Source organism: Poecilia mexicana, unplaced genomic scaffold (genome assembly GCF_051168715.1).
Source record: "Poecilia mexicana isolate PSO_F unplaced genomic scaffold, ASM5116871v1 scaffold_17, whole genome shotgun sequence".
NCBI classification, from domain to species: domain Eukaryota; kingdom Metazoa; phylum Chordata; class Actinopteri; order Cyprinodontiformes; family Poeciliidae; genus Poecilia; species Poecilia mexicana.
In genome coordinates, this window is record NW_028263386.1 from 2,443,204 (window position 1) to 2,462,846 (window position 19,643).

A 19,643-nucleotide genomic window follows, 5' to 3' on the forward strand; every position below is an offset into this window, starting at 1 on the left:
TGCAAAAAAAATGTTAAAAATAGCAGCACTACAGAGTTCTGTGAAGCCAAAATATAATAAAAATACACATGCACACCTTTCTGAAAAACAAAACCTCTGCAGGGTTTTTTATAGGCGCCTGATTGTACCACACATCCCCCCAAAACCATCAGTTTTCACGAAATAAAAAGGACAAAAAAATCTCTAACTTACTCTCATGTGTTCTGGATTTACACTACAAATTATACATTCAAGCACTTTGAATTTCCTTGTTGCTGAAAATGTGCTATATAAATAAAATTACCTTACATTTTATTTCCTTTGCATGACTTTTCATGTTTCCTCTGGTTTAAATCACATTTCAAAGTTAAAATTACTCAAGTAAATGTAACTGAGTAACTGTAACTAGTTACTATCCAACTCTGATGAGAGGATAGAGCCTCGGTTACAGCTGATATTCAGCCTCATCGTTCCCCAATATTTAGTTTCATCGTTCCCTGATATTCAGTTTCATCGTTCCCTGGTTTTCAGCCTCATCGTTCCCTGATTTTCAGCCTCATCGTTCCCTGATTTTCAGCCTCATCGTTCCCTGATTTTCAGCCTCATCGTTCCCTGATTTTCAGCCTCATCGTTCCCTGATTTTCAGCCTCATCGTTCCCTGATATTTAGTTTCATCGTTCCCTGGTTTTCAGCCTCATCGTTCCCTGGTTTTCAGCCTCATCGTTCCCTGGTTTTCAGCCTCATCGTTCCCTGATTTTCAGCCTCATCGTTCCCTGATTTTCAGCCTCATCGTTCCCTGATTTTCAGCCTCATCGTTCCCTGATTTTCAGCCTCATCGTTCCCTGATATTTAGTTTCATCGTTCCCTGGTTTTCAGCCTCATCGTTCCCTGGTTTTCAGCCTCATCGTTCCCTGGTTTTCAGCCTCATCGTTCCCTGATATTCAGTTTCATCGTTCCCTGATTTTCAGCCTCATCGATCCCTGATTTTCAGCCTCATCGTTCCCTGATTTTCAGCCTCATCGTTCCCTGATATTCAGTTTCATCGTTCCCTGATATTCAGTTTCATCGTTCCCTGGTTTTCAGCCTCATCGTTCCCTGATATTCAGTTTCATCGTTCCCTGGTTTTCACTGTTTTTCAGCCTCATCGTTCCCTGGTTTTCACTGGTTTTCAGCCTCATCGTTCCCTGATATTCAGCCTCATTGTTCCCTGATATTCAGTTTCATCGTTCCCTGGTTTTCAGCCTCATCGTTCCCTGGTTTTCAGCCTCATCGTTCCCGTCCATCACAGCCAACAGGCCTCTGGTTCCTGCAGCGCTGCCTCCACTCTGCAGCCCGGCTGTTCCCTCGTTCAGAGTCATTTATGATGAAATGTGTGAGCAGGGAATCGGACCGGAACCTAATCATCTCTCTTTGAATCTATGTAGGTCAACAGCGGCCACAATCAAAAAACTGGAGCGTGACCTGATTACAGTCAGCAGAGAGGATCCAGTTTGCTGATCCACACTGGATCCAGTAGATACACCACCACCGCCAGAGCTGTGTGGTAACTAGTTACATTTACTCAGTTACATTTACTTGAGTAATTTTTGGGGGGAAAAGATATATTTCTTCTCTTACTCGAGTAAAACTTCTGGATTTTCTGCCCACTGAATGAGAAACAAACATGTTTTAACCAGAAATTCACCAGACACAGAATCACACCTGCAGTTTTTGTTAAAGTTTCATGTTTGTTGGAAGAAACTTTTCTATTTCCAATTTGTTTTTGTGATTATGTTACTTATATGAATCCTTTTCAGTGTGATTCGTACTTCCCACATAGTTTTACATGTTTGTTCGTCTCAGGATGTAATTTAAATACTAAATGACTGATGTTTTGATGAGTTACTCAGTATTTAAATAGACTTTTTACCAAATTCCTTTTTTTTTCTTGAGTGATAATATGTTGAAGTAGTGCTGCTCTTACTTGAGTACAATAATTTTTGGGTTCTTTATCCACCTCCGCTTCATTTCCATTAACATCTTAGTCATTTTAGAGATGCACCGATCTGATAATATCTGATCGATCCCGATATTGAATAAAACTCTAGATCAGGTACTGATGACAATATTCATGATCTATGAGGGACGATCTCGGTCTTGGTTCAGTTGAAGTGAACTCCGATGCGGTTCGACTGCATATGAGAATGCAAAGCGGACCAGAGACCGCTCCAAAAGCAGGAAGTGGACTACAGTGCAGTGCATTCTGGGTAAATACAACCAAAACAAACGTGCTAGCCTAGCGCTAGCAGGAGAAATGGCTCGTGGTCTTTTACCAACAGCAAGAGAGAAATCCAACAACCGATAAAATCTGATGCTACTCCACTTTTCTTTACAGCTCATGAAGGAGGAAGTTGCGCTCAGCATCATTTTTGTATTGTTTGGTTCACTAGTTCTTCATGCAGCGCCCCCACAGGTTTGGAGGGCAACAGGTTTTTCAAATTGTTTTATTGGTTTGAGTCAGAGCAGAGAGAAAAAGAACCACAGCAGCTAAAAATTTAACAAATGTTGCAATTTTGGTTCCCAACCAAACTGAGTCTGTTAGAAGTAAAAAGAGCCATAAACTTCACACCAACAGCTAGATGCTAGAGACCCAGCAGGAAGTTGATCCCAAACACATCAAAACAAAACTTTTTTGCACAAAACTGTAAATATTTGAACTGAACAAACAATGCATTTAATCTGATTAAATGTATTGTTTATTCAGTTTAAATATTTACAGTTTGAAGTGAATAAACAATACATTTATTATTGTTATTGTCTTATTGCAGCAAAATTGTTTTGCTATTTTCTCTTCTGCACCGAGAAAAAATGTATACATATTTATGCTTTAGTTCAGTTTTCTGACTCCTCTGCTTTTTTTCCCAGGACCATAAGCTTCAGAGGTTAAACAGTCTGATATAACAGCTTTGCATCCAAACTATAATCTCCTCCTCAAACACATAAATATAACCTCCTCATCGCCGCATCCAGAGGCTGAAGTTACAAAGTGTATCTGAACATGCTTCCTGTTATACAACAGGTAGATTCAGTCCCATCTGGTCGGATCTGGTTTGAGTCGACGCTGCGGTGTGACTCATGTTTCCAGCCTGGAGAAACCAGCTGCTGGCTGAAAGCAGGTACAAAACGATGCAACCTTCTGCTGGAGACTCCAAACCCATTCAATAAAATATTACTGAGAAGGCCGTTTATATCACCAAGTGAAACATTATCTACATTACACAAAGGTGCATGTTGGAAAGCCTTTATTTCTATTAATTATGATTAATTTTAACTTGCAGTTAATGAGAACATGGCATTTAAAATTAGAATATTAGATCAGATTAATATTTTTTTAAATATGGGTTTGTTTAATATCTGCTTAAAGGTGGTTTTGTTATTATAAATAAAATTACTCTATTTTAATTCAGTGAATGAGACTTTATGTCATAAGACTCAGAAGGAATGATTGAAATAAACGCCAGTTTTTTCTTTTTTAAGGAAAAAGCAAAGGAAAAAATATAGTTTTGGTTGTTCATAATTAAATGTTTCAGATCATCAGAGAAGTTTTGAAAACAAACAGGAACTGAGTAAAACCAAAAATCTATTTTTAAATGCATTTTAAAATGAAGGAAACAATCAAACCAAAACCTTCACCATGAAGTTCAGCTGGTTTTCAGCAGAAACAAACCTTCATTTCTGCACCAGCAGCCAGCTGACTCCATGGTGTTTTCTTCAAAAATGGTTCTGTGCTTTACGGTCAGAACCGTCACACCTCATGGTCTGGGGCCAAAACAGCAACATTTTCAGCTGCTGCGGCTCTTTATTATTATCTTTCAGTTATTTCTTTATTTTCCCTATATGTTTATTTAATTTTGGCTGAAATGGCTCTCCATTCTTTCTCACTGCTCTGAGTAAAAGCAACCAAACCCTTTGAAAAACCTGTTCCCCTCCTCGCCTGTGGGGGCGCTGCACCAAGAACCACTGGAAGTCTCTTTAAATACCTAAAATAAAACAACAAATAAAATTTATTATAAAGTCTCTGTGAACAAAACTATCTTACAAAAAAGACTGAAGGTTTGTGTCAACCAGTTTTTGATAGAAAGAGAGAGAAAGAGGAAAATAAACATGGAAATGAAAATTATTGAGTTTAATTTATCAGATTAATTGATTTTTTTTGCTTTTTGTAATTAATTTCGGCCACAAAAGTACCACAAAATATTGTGATAAATTAAGGTCAAAATCAGCTACATTAAGGACAGACATTTATACGTCTATTGCTCCTCAGCATTAATCTGAACGGCTGCGTTTCGATCTTCATCCATTTAAAACTTCCTCTCCAACAACATGCTGCGTTAGAGGATCCTTCAGAGAATCTGCTGATCCTGATTACTCGGTCCAATTAATCGGTGCATTCCTGTTCCCTAAAATGATTAAAGTCAGCGCTGCTGTTGCTGCTGAGTTGCATCATGAAGGCGCGGAGGGCCTGGATCCTCTGGTGCTGCTGCGCCATTAGAAGCCTCCAGCTGCGCCGGACGGCCACGACGCAGCCCGAACCAGCCCGAACCAGGGAATCCATGCAGCATCAGCTGATCAGAAATGTAAAGCATCACTTTAAACTGCTGCGTGTTTGTATGCAAAAGTCATTCAACAAGCTAAAAGCTTGTAAGCTTTCAATCGGCTAATGTTTCCCTGGCTGTTTGCCGCTCCGCTCGGGGTTATTTATGACACGCAGCCCTGAAGCAGCACTTTTTCCTACACAACAGCGGAGTAAACGCTGAGCGAGGAGCCATGCGGCTTTGTGGGCCGGGCCGGGCTGGAGGCCGCGCCGACCGGGTCGAGAGGGAAACGGGGAACAATGAAATGTCGACGGAGAAACGCTGACACAGCAGTCTGCGTCCAACTTCACCAACCAACCAGTTCACAACCCATCTGGACTCGTTTGACAGGAAAACTGATGTTTTTAACCGATGTGGACTTTCCTGGCGAGTTTCTTGTTGCCAGGGGCAACAGCTGAACAATTTGTCTCAAACGTTAAAGTACAAAAGAAACCAGATCCGATATTTAAAAAGGATAATTTCCTGAACCATAAGGGAGGAAAATGTCATTTTCTCAGCTCTGCTGTCCAATATGCATTTGGCTGTGAAGCCACACAGAGCTGGTTTAGGTTGTTTCAGAAAGATGTTTACGAAGGTATAAGAGCCACTGGAAAGAACAAAGGAGTACATTTCCACAAAAGAATGACATTTTTAGATTAAACTCTGAAATGTCCAAAGTTAATCTCAAATTTCTGAGTTTTTTCTCAAATATTTCCAACTTTTGAAACACAGAAACATCCAAGTTTTTTAACATTTCTAAAATTGATTTCTAAATTTTCGTTTTTCTTGCACATTTTCTATTCTTGAAGTTTTTTCTACAATATTTCTTAGATTAATCTCAAACTTCCAGAGTTTTTACCTGCAATGTTTTGACTTTTGGAGCTCAGAAATGTCCTTGTTTTTGAGATTACGCTCAAACTTTCTGGTGGAAATTTTTCTACAATGACCCAAATATATAAACTAATGAAATTCTTCCTTCTAGGAGAGACCCATGCACAGATTTTGTTAGGTTGAAAGTAGTAGATAGTCAAGAAATAAAAGCCTGATTATCTGAAGCCATTAGAAGCTCTGACTCTTTCTGCTGTCTATCAACACCGGCTGATAAAACTGAAGTCCAACTGACTGAAGCTCTGCGTCCCGATGAAGCTGAAAACGATTCAAGGCAGGAGAACCAGAACATGCACACAGCTGTTCGAGAGAAAAATGTTTCATTTAAGCCTCCATTTTCCCACGCAAGTCCTTCCACGCTGCAGGAACTTCATGGTTTATAACAAAAATTGAAGGAATTTCCTTTGCATGCCAATTTATGTGGTTCACTGTAATAGAAACATTAAAATAAACATAAATAATTTAAATTAAAGCCAACAGGAACTCAGAAAAATGTAATTTTGTCAGATTAGTTTTTAACTATTTGGGTCCGGTGTTCTGATGATGAAAGGCTTCTTGGTTTAGTGATGGATTCTCACTATTTAACTTCAAAATTAACCGAGCATAAAGCGTTTCCATGTTGGCTGAAAACCATAACAACAGAGCAGAAGGCACCGCAGACAGAATCACTTAACGTCCACCTGAGCAAGGAGGGGCTGAACATGAGGCCGAGTCACAAAGCTGGTAAAAAGGCATATCAACACATATTCATAGAAAGTTTAGTGGAAGGAAAAAGTGTGGTAAAAAAAAAGGAGATAAAGCACCAGGGATACACAGCATGAGAGGATTGTGAATTAAAGTCTATTTATGAATTTTAGGTGAGCACCACAACATGTGGATTGTAGTCAGAACAGATTTAGAAGAATAAAATATAAATATCATTTATTGTCCCACAGTGGAGAACTTCCTGTAAAACAGCAGCAAAGCAATGACTCACACAAAAACAGAATATAAAATATACATAACAACAGAATAAAGAATGAAAATACTGCACAGTACAGGCAAAATTTAAACATGAATACCAAATAAATAGTTCACTCCGGTACAGAGGAATGTAAAAAAAGTACAGAATGTGCATCTTTTTGGGCATCAAGCTTGATTAGCTCAGAAACGCTTAAGCAGTCTGATCTGAATGTAATTTGATGAGTCCATAAATAATCTGATTTTTAAGGAGCCGTGAGTGAAGCTGGTCGGCTGGACATGGAGGATGAAGCGCTGCTGCTCAGCCGGTCGGGTTAAATAACAGTTGCATTGTGGGTTATGGAGCCTGGGGGTTCTGTCGTGTAACTGCCCCACATCTCGGCTACGCAGATGACACAGTGGCCCAGTGCTGGGGCAAACGACCCCCTAGGGAAACCGTGTTCCTACATGAGGATCCACCATGAGGTCGGCTTCGTGAAAACTGAAACCTTAATCTGTCAAGTTCTGGAAACGCTGCCTAGAAAATCCAAACTAGAAGTCTGCAGCTCCGGATCAGCAAGGATCTTTGGACTTTCCACAATTTAAATATCCAAAATAAATAAACAAAACAGAAACAACAAATAAGATGAATTATGAAGTCTCTGTAAATAAAACTGTCCTGATCAGAATGAAAACTTTTATCATCCAGTTTTTGGACGAAAGAGAGAAAAACAATAAATCATGCAAATGGAAATTATTGAGCTTGTTTTACTTAATCATGTAATTAATTGATTTATTGCTTATAGCGATAAGCTTAAAAACAAATGTTTATTTAGACTGTAAATGCTGCAGATCCTGATCCAGGTTTTCTTGGCGTCTCTGACGCTCAGGATGCCGCCTGATAAAACCATCACTCTAGTTTATGCTTATGAGGTTTTTTGTCTGTTTTAATCAGAAAACTTTGTGTTTCATGGTTTCTGTTAAACATCATTATTGCGTCTCATGGATGTTTAATGTATATTTTGTGTGATGATAATAAAAGTCCATCACTAAGCATAGTCAGAATGTTTTTATAACTTATGGATTCAGGGTAAAGTAACAAACCCAAATGCATTGTATATTTTGGGACTTGCAGAAATCACATTTATTTACCCATCTTACCCCATGATGGGTCATTCTGTAATAATTCCTTATTTATGGGATCCAACTGACAGAAGAGCAACGTCTCTGTCTTCTGACAAAGCTTCACCAAACTCAAGAAACAAAAGCTGCTGTAATCTACTTTAAACCTAAATCTAGTTAAACAGCAACATTGGATGATGTTCATTACTGAGTATTGTTGGTGACGGCGCCGTGCAGAGCAGCAGAACTTAGAAAACCCGGTTCTGCTCTGTTAACGCCAGGTGGGGCCACTCCACGCCTGGAGATTCATTTTTAAAGTATTTCTGCCTCCATGGCAGCCAAACAGAGCGTCTCTTATTGGGGTCACAAAGAAATATTGTCCTGAATTATTCTGACGGGCGTCTGCCGAGCCTTCAGGCATCGAGAGCGACACAAAGAAAAGCTCAAATCGGCCAAAATGACAGGAACATCAGTGACTTTGCCTTTTCTCGTTTCACCTGAACTGCAGTTGAGATGCTGACGTGTAAAATGTTGACACAAAACTGTCGAATCTAATGATCTGTAAAGTCATGGTTTCTTAAACTGTGGCAGTGGAAACAAGGAAAATATCCTGGGAGACACATTTTGATGCCATCTGTCAACGTCGACTGAGACGCAGTGAATTATTTTTACTTCATTTTCACAGCAAGAGAAAAAAATTAGATCATTTCAGTCATTAAGGTTAAAGATCCGTCTCACCAAGAAGCACAACTCATTTTCTGCTCCGGACACCTTTGGCGACATTAAAACATAATTGGAAAGCTTAGTGGAAGAAAAACTACTTGAATTTCTGCTTTTTAGTAAAAGGTTTTAAAATACAGTAGCAGCGGGACAGAAGTTCAAGCAGAAATTGTAACATTTAGTAAAACTTTAGATGTTTCGTAGAGCTGAAACATCGTCTTCAGGTGGTAAATTATTTGAATCTTTGTTCCAAGTTCCTGAAAAGTCTTTGAACCAGACCTCTGAGGCCTCTGCTTCCTAACGTCTGCTCTAAATACCTAATTTCATTCTTTAAAAGTAGAACCGTTAGTGTTTGTGGAGCTCTGAAAGCTGATGCAAACGCACCAGCAGCTGGATTCTTTGTTTAAGTCGCCCAACATAAAACCCAGATCTGAAAATAAAAGGCCTCTTTGTGTTGCTGCTGGCCATGTTCCCAGTAGGCTCAGCCATGTGGTTTAAGATTTACATGACTCTTTATTTCAAACTTTTGTCCCAGTCAGCATTTTCTACAGAAAAAAAATAAATCAGAAGGACACTTTGATTCAGAGTCGACACAAGTCTGTCAGGAAATCTGTTCCTTGCTTCAATATTTAAAAGGTTTAAAAAGGTAAAGCAGGTCAGTAAACTGTCTATGTGTAGCATTCCACAATATGGCTTCAGATTAAATAAATCCATAATCTGTCGTCACTTATCTCAAGCTCTGCAACTAATGTAATAAACCCAGTAGGCTAAGTAGCATAAGAGGCCAATGAATGTACAGTCAGCTCTTTGTGTGCGGTCGATTTCAGACACACTTCAGGTTTCTACTCATGCAATGAATCAGATATAAAACAATGACTCTATAAAAGCTGCAAAGAGGTTCCACCATTTAAAACGCGTCCAGGAAATTCAGAAAATGCATCAAAAACCAAAAGAGTGGCAGCAAAACCGAATTCCTGCTGACTGGAGAAACCAAAGGCTCTAAACGTGGAGTTTAAACCAGCTGCTTTTGATTTAACCTGATCAAATATCTGTTTAAATACACTGCAGTCTAAAAAATTTTAATATCAGGGAAATGAGATGTTACAAGACAAGGCACCTAAGACTTAGCCGTTGATCCTTGCTAAATCTTCACAGTTACAAATTCAGAGGTGAAACATAATAAATGACGGCATATTGGGGCCATTTTAGATATGAAAAAAAGCCTAAATTGTCCCATTGGTGAAGTAAAAACTTTAAAAAAGCTTCTATGAAATTCTATGAAAACTGAGAAATATGCTAAAGAGTTTACTGTGTGTCTCCTTTTGAATTTAAATCCAACTCCGACTGTTTCATTGGGTTTTTTCTAGCAGATTATTTCAAAATAGCAAATAATCGGCACGATTAATCAGCCAACCAATGAATGTGGCACTAATCTGGAGGTCATCTACTGAGAAATGCATTTATAATTAAACTTTGGGTTAAATATTGATTTCATAATATGAAAAGCTACAGAGCTGAAGGACTTGCTTCCTGTTCGGATGTGAAATGAAAAACTAAAAGCTGATTTTCAACAGACGGAGCTGCGTTCCAGGAACAGGAGAAGCTGTCAGCAGCCGTTAGCCTAACACGACGCGTTTCTGGAGCCAAACTGTCTGCTGCAGCTCTCTGCGACGTCCAGCAGCCGCCGATTGTCAACTGGAGACAAAAACTCTGGCATTCACCGGCCACAGAAGCAGCTGAACGGATTCGGGTCGAGTGGATCCAGGAAGACAAAAACCTTGTGGGAGCCAGTCAACATGGCGGGGAGAGCGGCTCTCCTCTCTGTCTGCACAAGTTTAAAGAGTAATAAATAACGTCAGATCCTTTCTCCTCTAGAACCTCTCAGTGTTTTGAGATTTACTAGCAGAGTAAACTAAAACCAGCCAAACGTTTTCATGCATATGTTATTTTTATTAAATCACAACAATTTAGAGTAAAAATCCTGCAAATTTCAGTAAAAATAGTTATGATGATAACCAGAACTTGTCAAAATTGCTGCAGAAATTTTAGTAATAATATGTTGGTGCTTCAGTTTTTAGATGCAAAACATGCAGCAGCAGACAAAATAAGTATTGAACACATCGTCATTTTTAGAGTCTAAAGGTGTTATTGACGTGAAGTTGTTGGTAAAAACCCAAGAAAGAAACCAAATCAGTTCAATAATTTGTCCTGGTGTCATTTTCACAGAACTTAACCCTTTGAAGCCTGATAACATGAATCAATTATCAGAAGATTCAGATGTTTCTTTGAAATACATTTACTCAATGCAGCAAATGGTTGAGGAAAATATTCTATGACAGATATAATTATATCAAAAATGATACATTTGGCACTAAAGAGTTAATTTCTGAATGCATTTGTTTTGGTTTCTTTCTATATATGGATTACTTGGGTTTTTACTAACATTTTGTGAAAATTTCATGTCAATATAACTTTTAGAAATAAGTTAACTATGAAAACTTGTGATGCGTTCAGTACTTAGTTTCTGTGCTGCGTTCGCTGACGTTAAAACAGATGTACAGGGTTTTTTCTGTTGTTCCAGGCTGACACAGTTTCTGGGTCTTAATGAAATGCCTGTTCTGTGGCACATTTTGCTTGAAATACAACAGGATTACAGCGCAGCACCTCCCTGCTAAGCCTGTTCTCCTGCCGCCATATTAAAACAATCAGCTCCTCTTTACAGCCGACATTCAGATTAATGTTTATTAATAGTAAAAATTAAAAACTAATAATCTCTACAGTGTAAATCTGGACAGTTACTATCAGCAGCCAGATCTCGACAGGCTGCTCCGACTGCACAGACTGAAAAGCTTTTTATTAAACTCAATGCATCGCTGATAGAAACACTAAAGCATCATAAATACACCAAAGTTGTTTTTTTAAATATATTTTTAGAGCATTTCTCCTCAATATTTAGACACAGACACAGAGAAAAAGGTCTGAAAGTACAAACACACTCCATTTCCAGACTGTATCTTTTTACAGAATCAGTAAAAGCTCAGGTCCAATTTCTGACCGACAGGCCGATATGAACAGAACCTTTAAGTTTCAAAACGCTGCTCCTGTTTACAACAATGCTTTTAAAAACAGGAGTTTCTGAAGATACAATTATAAGAAATATTCAGCTGAAACAACTGAATATTTGTTTCAGTTGTTTCAGCTGAAACAAATATTTAAACAATGCTAGTTTAAACAAAACTAGCATTGTTTAAGTTATTAGAAAATCTGACCTGATTTTCTTAATTTTTGGAGATCGTTTGATACTTGTAAAGCCGATCAGCAAAGTTTTTTTTTTTTTTTTTTTTTAAATCAACCACCATCCTCTATTTCTCTGCTGAGAGAGAAGTTTGACTGACAGATCAGAATGAGAATTAATTTTATTGTCATTGTGCACAAAAGAAAGCACAAAGAGATTTAAAACTGAAAGTAAATCAAATAATTAATAAAATAATAATAAATTAGTGAATATTAAAATATAGTAGAAACACACAAACAACCGGGATGTTAAGGAATAAATAAACAAGTTTATTTATTTATGATATGAGGTCATGTCTGCACAGTTAACTTGAGTCACCCTGCTGCTGATACAGCAACTTTCTTTATTTAGCACAACTTCAGATGAAACAAGTCTGCATCATTCAAGTTAGAATCGGCAGGTCAGGTTTTTTAAAGATTGATAATCAACCAGAAAACTGCAAAGGCTGTTCATAGTTCATAAAGTGATTTACTGTTTCTACTTTCCCTCTGTTTGAGAATTAAAGAGGATTGTAGATGCCTAGAAATGCTTCAGAAGTCACAGAAAGTTAGATTTTGCTGTTTGATAATCTTTTAAGAACAAGCTTGGCTTTACATTTGCATTTCCTCATTCTCATATGTTTGAGCATTATTTCTACTTATTTCAGGTCAGGATTAAATAAATTTGACCATTCCTGGTGACTTTACTCAGCCTTGTTACTATTCTGGTCATTTCCAAAAGAACATGTAGTTCCAGCTGAGTCCAGCCCTCTGAAGGGATTTCAGATGTTTGCCCCCGACTACAGGAGAAGCACAGCAGACCTCCCTGTTCACTCCACCTCCCTCGGCCTCTTGCATAAACCCTGCTCCATTAGCTGGTTTAATTACCGTAGAGTTTGTTTGAGGCTACTGGGGCGAGAATTTCTGGGGTAGGATGTGAATGTGCTTACAGTAGCTGCAGAACTTTGTGGAGCAGATTTTAGAGGAAACAGGGAGCTTTCTAAAACCATCTGAAATCAGAGCTGGACCCTGCTGCAGAAAACAGGAGTAAATCCCCGCAGATAGGATGCAGAAAATCAACATCATCATTCAAAACTTCTCCTCCTGTTCACTGATTGGCCCAGTATAAAATCTAACATAGGTATCCAAGTCAATGAGAGAAACCCCAGACTGATAGTCTGCGCCTTATTGGTTTAAGAAAAGTTTTCATCCACACCAACCTGCTGAATGATACTACTGAGCTTTGTCTCAAACATGCCAGACCTACAGGGGGCAGTGTAGCGCTAAGATAAAACCTGTCCGCAATCACAATGCTTCAAAACAACCACGACTTCCTGTTAGGAATTAAATATGGCGCTAGGAGATTCATTTGTGTGAACAAACAGTGAGGCTGAACTACTTTTAAATACTTTGTGAGATTATGATAAGATACAAATCAATGTCAACTGGGAATCATGTTAAAGAAAGTATGTTGAAATTGAACGGCGTTGTGCTTCCATATTGGGGAGGGATCGCTGGTGTAAAACAGTTGACCTCAAACGCTCTTTCTCCTTTGCAACTCAACATATTTAGTTGGGCTTCTAATAAAACAAGTAAAACGCATCTGAGCAAACGTTAAGATCAGCACCCCTTCGTACAGAGGGTCTGGACTCTAAGCTGTTGAGAAACCGTGGACTGTGGTGGTTTCAAATCCCGTGGCCTATGTAAATGCGCCAGTTTGTAGCAATGAAGCTTACCGGAAGTTGACAACCATTCTCCACTGCTAGAGAAGGACCAATCCGAATGAAGCAGCTGTTAATGTTAATTCAATATTTTAAAGTCTGGCCAACACAGCTTCGTTTACGTTCTCCGCTGCCATTGCTAAAACTACATTTTTAAAACAGCAGAAAATCAACATCATTGTTCCGAACTTCTTCTGTTCGCTGATTGGCCCGGTCAAAAATTCGACCAGAATTGGACAATTGGAGTCAAGGCGAGAAAGCTCAGACTGTTCTGGAAGCGGGAATTTTGTTTTGAGTGGAGTTGCGCCGGAAGGCAACGGCCAGGCGAAAAGCAACCTTACCCAGGTAGAGCGACGCGTTCTCCTTCTTCACGTTGTCGTCCAGGTACGTGGGACCCAGCGTGTAGATGGGCGTGGACCCCATCCCCACCAGGATCTGCGCGATGACGAACAGCGCTACATACAGGCGGTGCTCGTTTCCGTCCTGGTCCCTGGGACAGGAGGTGATGTCAACCCGGTCCCTGCCGCTGGCGTTGCTGTTCATGCACAGCCCCTCGTTGGCCGAGGAAGAGTTCAGCTCCTGGATCTGGTAGGCTGGAGAGATGAAATGAGGTAAGGAGAAGAGAGCGGCGCCCACGGCGATGAAGATCCCGCCAACCGCCAACCAGCGTGGCCTTTGACCCCGACCGCCAAAGTAGCTGATGAAGACCACAACCACGAGGCTCCCAATGTCGAAGCAGCTGACCAGGAGGCCCGACTCGGAGCTGCGGAGGCTGTAGCGCTTCTCGATGGTGGTGATGACGCTGCTGAGGTAGCCGGACACCATGAGCGACTGGATGAAGGTCAGGTAGCACATGCAGAACAGGAAGCAGCGCGAGTCCTGCAGGATGAGGCGCAGGTACTTCCTGCTCGGCAGGCGGATCTGAGCCAGTCTGGACTTACTCCTCCGGACCTCTGGGTTGTCCAGGTAGGAGCTCGGCCTGTTCAGAGCCGACTTCCCGGGCTTTGGCAGGTAGGTGCTTCTGGTCCGGGACTCGGCCTGGAAGGACTCGGTCCGGGCCGGCAGCTGGATGAACTCGGAGCTCTCCTCGGCTGCTATGGACATCCGGGTCGAGCTGTCCAGTAAGGTTTTCTCCTGGGGAGCTGCTTCGTTTAAGACAGGCAGACTTTTGGATTTGAGGTTGGCGGCCGGTTCCTCATCCTCCTTCCTGAGAGACTCCGCTTCCTCGTGTTCGGCCATCGCTTCTACAACCCAAATCTTACAGTCCGAGACCACAGCTGCCCGTCATGTTCAGAAGAGGAAGCTTGCAGCTTATCTGCAGTGCAGTCGCACCAGCCAGGGGTGGCTTTTGTTTATCTGCTCATGCAGACTTGCCTTGTGTCTGGCTGGATCTGATCCGGAGGTGGAGACCACTCAGGCCTCCCTACTTCCACCCCCAACCTTCCCTGAGCCTCAGCGGGGACTCTGCTGCTGCTGTTCCGATCAGGTCCCGGCCAGCATCCCTGGCGCTCCAGCTCCGTCACAATGTCACCTCCATCAGCCCCGTCCAAGTCCTCCCCGAGTCAAGGGCAACCCTGCAGAGGCGGTCACTCGCGGCGCATCATTCTGGGGTCTTCCCGCGGTCCTCCGCAGACGGAGGGATGAGACGCTGTGGGCGACTGGAAGAGGAGGAGAGGGTCGGTGTGAGGGAACCAGAGAGGACGGAGCAGGACTGCAGCGATCCGCAGTGCTCCGCTCAGCTGCTCTGTTTTCAAAAACAAGTCAGGCAAGTTAAAGCTCCGACACCCGGAAGCAGAGTATCAGCCCTTAGAAATAAAAGCAGAAAACTTTGGACGAGGTCCTCTCAGCTTTCTTTTATACTCATCTTTTTCTTCCGTCTGACTTCAGTTCAATTAAAACAAAATATATTTATCCCCACAGGGACAGTAATGCATGCATAATAAATAGAAGGTAAATAGGTTTTCTTCATCCCTTCTTTTCCTCTTTTTTATCTTAAATGGTTTTTACTTTCTTCCTTCTATGCTACTTCCTACAATTAATTCATTATATATATATATATATATATATATATATATATATATATATATATATATATATATATATATATATATATGTGTGTGTGTGTGTGTCAGCTGAACATATATTGGTACTTTAAAAAAATATATATATATATTTATTGATAATATTTTTATAAGTAAAGCAGAGTTTATAATGGGATAAATTACTGTGTACCTTTTTATAAAAAGAAATAAATGAATCAAGCTGGAAGTACAATGGGACACCTGTTAAATACATATAGAAATGCATTTATAAATAATAAATGAGCAAATTAATTAAGCACAATCTATTATGGGAAAATATTTTGTACATTTTAAAATAAATGCATTTATTTATTGATATATAAGTAAATAAATGAAGCACAATGTATGTGAGAAATAATATTTTGTAACCTTAAAAAACTAGAATGAATTAATCAAGCATTTTATTTTGAAAGTTAATCCACAGCGAGCTTTCAGCCGTCAAATCATTGAGTCCTGCGGCCCTAAAGCCTTTAAAGCGACAGGATGTAATTTAGACGTTTATTTAAAATTTAAATAATAATCCACCAAAATATATATTGGTGAAATTATAAAAACAAGAATCGTTCAAATAAAAAATGTCTCCTTTTAAATATTTCTCTTGAAGGTTATCAAGTTCCTGTAGGATGAAGGAGAAACAAACAAAAAAACCGAATATTTTATTTCAAAATAAAAGCAGGTTGACTATTAATCCTGCAGTTTATTTTTCCCATTCAAACCATTCCTTAAACAAATCATGGTGTATTATTACAAAATACTTCAATCACAAAAAAGTAGTACATTTTGCCAAATCTAAAAAAACTTTCTATGCTATATGACATATAGCATAAGTCATATTTATGCTATTTATATTTAATAGCATAAATATGACTATTAAATAAAAAGAAAAAAGTATGCAAATAATGTGATAAATCATAAAGAAAAACTATGTTTTCAATTTGTAAAGTAAAACACATCTTTCACACTCATATGGTGTATGTTTGTTTTCTGCAATACAGATTAAAATTTTAATTTACACCCGAAGAAGCACAAATCTAAACTGATCCCACCCTACTGCAAAACATAAAGTAAATTAATAAAAACTGAATTCATTTATTTATAAACATAACATTTTTTGCAGTTAAAAGGTTGCAAAAAAGATTTAAAAATGCAATTTCATGTAAAACTATAAATAAAAGTGACCAAAACATAAAAATAAAAAATGTGTTTTATCAATATGTGGAAAAGAAAGTTTTGTTTCTGCTCAGAGGAAATAAGCAAATGTTACACAAAGATTATAAACACATCTTACAACAAGCAAAGACAATACAGTGACCTCTAGTGGCCAGTAGTGTGAACTAACAGCAAATCTTTCAATAGATCCCAGAATAATAAAACTACATGTATTCAGCACTCTCTAATTTCATAAGGAAACCTAATTTTATCATTATGTATTGACTATTAGCTCCCTAATTATGCTTAATGATCAAAGCAGCATTTTTCTTTGGGTCAGGTAAGTGTGATCCCAGCGTGTAGCGGCCGAGTGAATCTGGACTCTGTGGATCAGAGTCATGGATTCAGAGATGCTGTAGGACAGAAGACCTGCTCTGTGGTCCAGAGAGCAGAGGTCTCACTGCACTGCAGTGACAGACGGCAAATCAAATGAAAAGGAAATGTTTAAACTTCGGACAAAAAAACCTCACAATTTATTGTAATAATGAAGAGAAAACTTTCCGCATTTCATTAAAACAACTCAAGTTGTCTTAATGAAGAAAGCCAAACAAGGTCAAAAAATAATCTGTTGTAGAAATAAAAATCAGAATCAAATTCACTGAACGGTCTATTTGGGTTTACAGAACTCTGCAGAACTTTCTTTGCCAACCAAAACCCCAGCGTGTAGCGGCTCAGTGAATCTGGTCTGGACTCTGTGGATCAGAGTCATGGATTCAGAGACGCTGTAGAAGAACAGAATACCTGCTCTGTGGTCCAGGTACACTTCAACTCTGGAGGAAACTGGACCTGAGATGGAGGTCCAGATGTTGTGACCAAAACTTGAACAAAGTAAAGCCCAACATTTGTCATTGCGTCCAAATAAACATTCATTCCCACTTTCTGCTCTGCTGATATTCTTGTATGCGACTGCAACGCGGACATTCCCTCTCCTCTTAACCTCCCAGTAACAACGTCCAGTCAGACTCTCTTTACTGAGAACCTGACAACAACCAGTGAATCTGTCTGGATGACAAGAATAAAACTGAGGTTGGTCCATCGCTGTTGCCTTCCTGTTCCTCTCTGACAGAACCAGCTTTGTGTGAGCCGTGTTTGGATCCAGAGTGATTTGACATGAATATTTTAAGAATCCAGCTCTGGTCTTTGGTTCTGGTCCTGACAGTAGAACATCCACCCCAGTGACCATCAGTGAGATGTTTGTCCATGAGTCTCTCAGGACGTCCTGTAGTTCATCTATGAGCTCTGACACAGCTGCTGTCACGTCCTCAAAGTGTCTCAGAGGACGGATGTTGATGCTGGATGAGTGTGTCGACTCACTGAGTGCTGGCAGTGAGGGGTAGTTGAGGAGAAACTGGTTGTGATCCTCTGTGTGTGAGAGCTGCTCCAGCTCAGCGTCTTTCCTCTTCAGCTCAGTGATCTCCTGCTCCAGCTTCTCCTGAACATCTTTGACTCGACTCACTTCAGTTTCCTGCTGGGATCTGATCTGCTGCTTCACATCAGAGCTTCTTTTCTGGAGGAGACGGATCAGCTCAGTGAAGATCTTCTCACTGTCCTCCACTGTTTTATCAGCAGAGTGATTGATGGCCTCCACCTCCTGTTGAAGCAGCTTCACATCTTTCTCTCTGTCCTGGATTCTCTGCTGGATGTTTCCTCGTCTCTCCTCCAGCTCTCTCTGCCTCTCAGCTCTTTCTGCTGCAGCTGACACTGTGTCGTGGCCTTTATGTTCATCCACAGAGCAGATGTTCTCCTGGAGGTTCTTGGACGGCTCCACCAGCTGGTGATTCTTTAGTCCAGGGACATCAAGGTGAGGTTGGAGGTGATTCTTACAGTAGGAGACTAAACAAACCAGACAGGACTTGATGGCTTTGAGGTTTCTTCCAATGCAGAAATCACAGGCCACATCTTCAGGTCCAGCATTGCGATGATCAGCAGGAGCAGCTTGGAGTCCAGTCTTCTTCAGCTGCTCCACTAAACCTGCTAACATGGTGTTTTTCTTTAAAACAGGCCTTGGTGTGAATGTCTCTCTGCATTGAGGACAGTGGTAGCTTTTCTTCTCATCACCTTCACCCCAGAAGCTTTTAATACAGTTCCTACAGTAGCTGTGTCCACAGGGAATCGTCACCGGATCCTTCAGTAGATCCAGGCAGATCGAACAGGAGAAAGTTTCTCGGTCCATCTGATTCTGCTCCATTTCTGCTCTCAGTGACTGTGTGAGTTTCGTTTCCTGAAAACTGAAGCTGTGTTGAACTCTGATTTAGGAATCACGTGTCAGGGCAGAGAGGCTGCAGCCAAACAGCTTTCACCTTCAGAAAATTTTGGTTCCACCAAACTTTAAGGTGTGTTTGAGAGCCGGGGGATGAGGAAAGGCTACTAAGTTTTTACAGCCCATAGAATAAGGAGCAGGGCTGTAAATCTGGCCTTTGTCTCCTCATTTACAATAGTTTGTTAAATATTTACTGATTTACAGAAAATCTTGGTTCCTTATTTTGAGGATTTTTAAAACAATATGTTTAGATCTTATTGAATTTTCCCAATAAAAGTTTGTCAGACTATGTTATGATTAAATGTGCCTTTACAACTGAAAGGGAAATCAAATATTTTATCTTCTCCAGCATTATATAAGGCACTAATGATAAACTTCAACCTTTAACTTGACCTTCTGCAGAAACTCTCAGCATTTTGAAGACGTTTGAAATTCGATTTGTCCAGTGTTGCAACATAAACTTAGCTGCAGGTTTATTTTCCTCCAGACCTTTTCAAGGTAGCTGCTTGTAGATCTGCAGTGTTGTGCAGACCCAGATGAACATTTTCATGGGTTCAGCTCAACATTTTTGATAATTTAACGCTGAACCATGGTGTTTTCATAACATAGACATCAAGGGAACACAACTAATCTTGATGTCACCCCTATTGGGGTTGAGAGACAGATTTACACATTGACTTATGGACAAACCTTTTTTATTTCACACAGAAAGAGCCACAGCAATTTTTGCTCAATGTGCCCATTAAGTCTCTCTTGAGGATCCATATAGCTGTTTTAGGTGTGTATGTCTTCCCTCACTTTGTTACTATTGATTGTGCTATATGAAATGGCACTACAA

General features: G+C 40.0%; 2 protein-coding genes across 2 annotated transcripts in view; both read right to left on the reverse strand.

Moving 5' to 3' along the window:
- LOC106919715 (solute carrier organic anion transporter family member 5A1-like) overlaps nucleotides 1-15,170 on the reverse strand; it is a 34,731-nt gene extending 19,561 nt beyond the window's left edge. Inside the window, exon 1 of the mRNA XM_014990258.2 lies at nucleotides 13,597-15,170. Within this exon, the coding sequence (XP_014845744.2) occupies nucleotides 13,597-14,494 (898 nt within the window). The 5' untranslated portion in view covers nucleotides 14,495-15,170. The remainder of the gene's footprint in view (nucleotides 1-13,596) is intronic.
- Nucleotides 15,171-16,054: 884 nt separating this feature from the next.
- On the reverse strand, nucleotides 16,055-18,739 carry LOC148154513 (E3 ubiquitin/ISG15 ligase TRIM25-like). Its single transcript, XM_088014956.1, has one exon. The coding sequence runs from the start codon at nucleotides 18,731-18,733 to the stop codon at nucleotides 17,153-17,155; it is 1,581 nt and encodes a 526-aa protein (XP_087871082.1). The 5' UTR covers nucleotides 18,734-18,739; the 3' UTR covers nucleotides 16,055-17,152.
- Nucleotides 18,740-19,643: the final 904 nt, after the last annotated feature.

What these genes read in the sequence shown, in the direction of transcription:
- LOC148154513 (XM_088014956.1), bottom strand. Translation starts at nt 18,733, where the DNA reads ATGGAGCAGAATCAGATGGACCGAGAAACTTTCTCCTGTTCGATCTGC.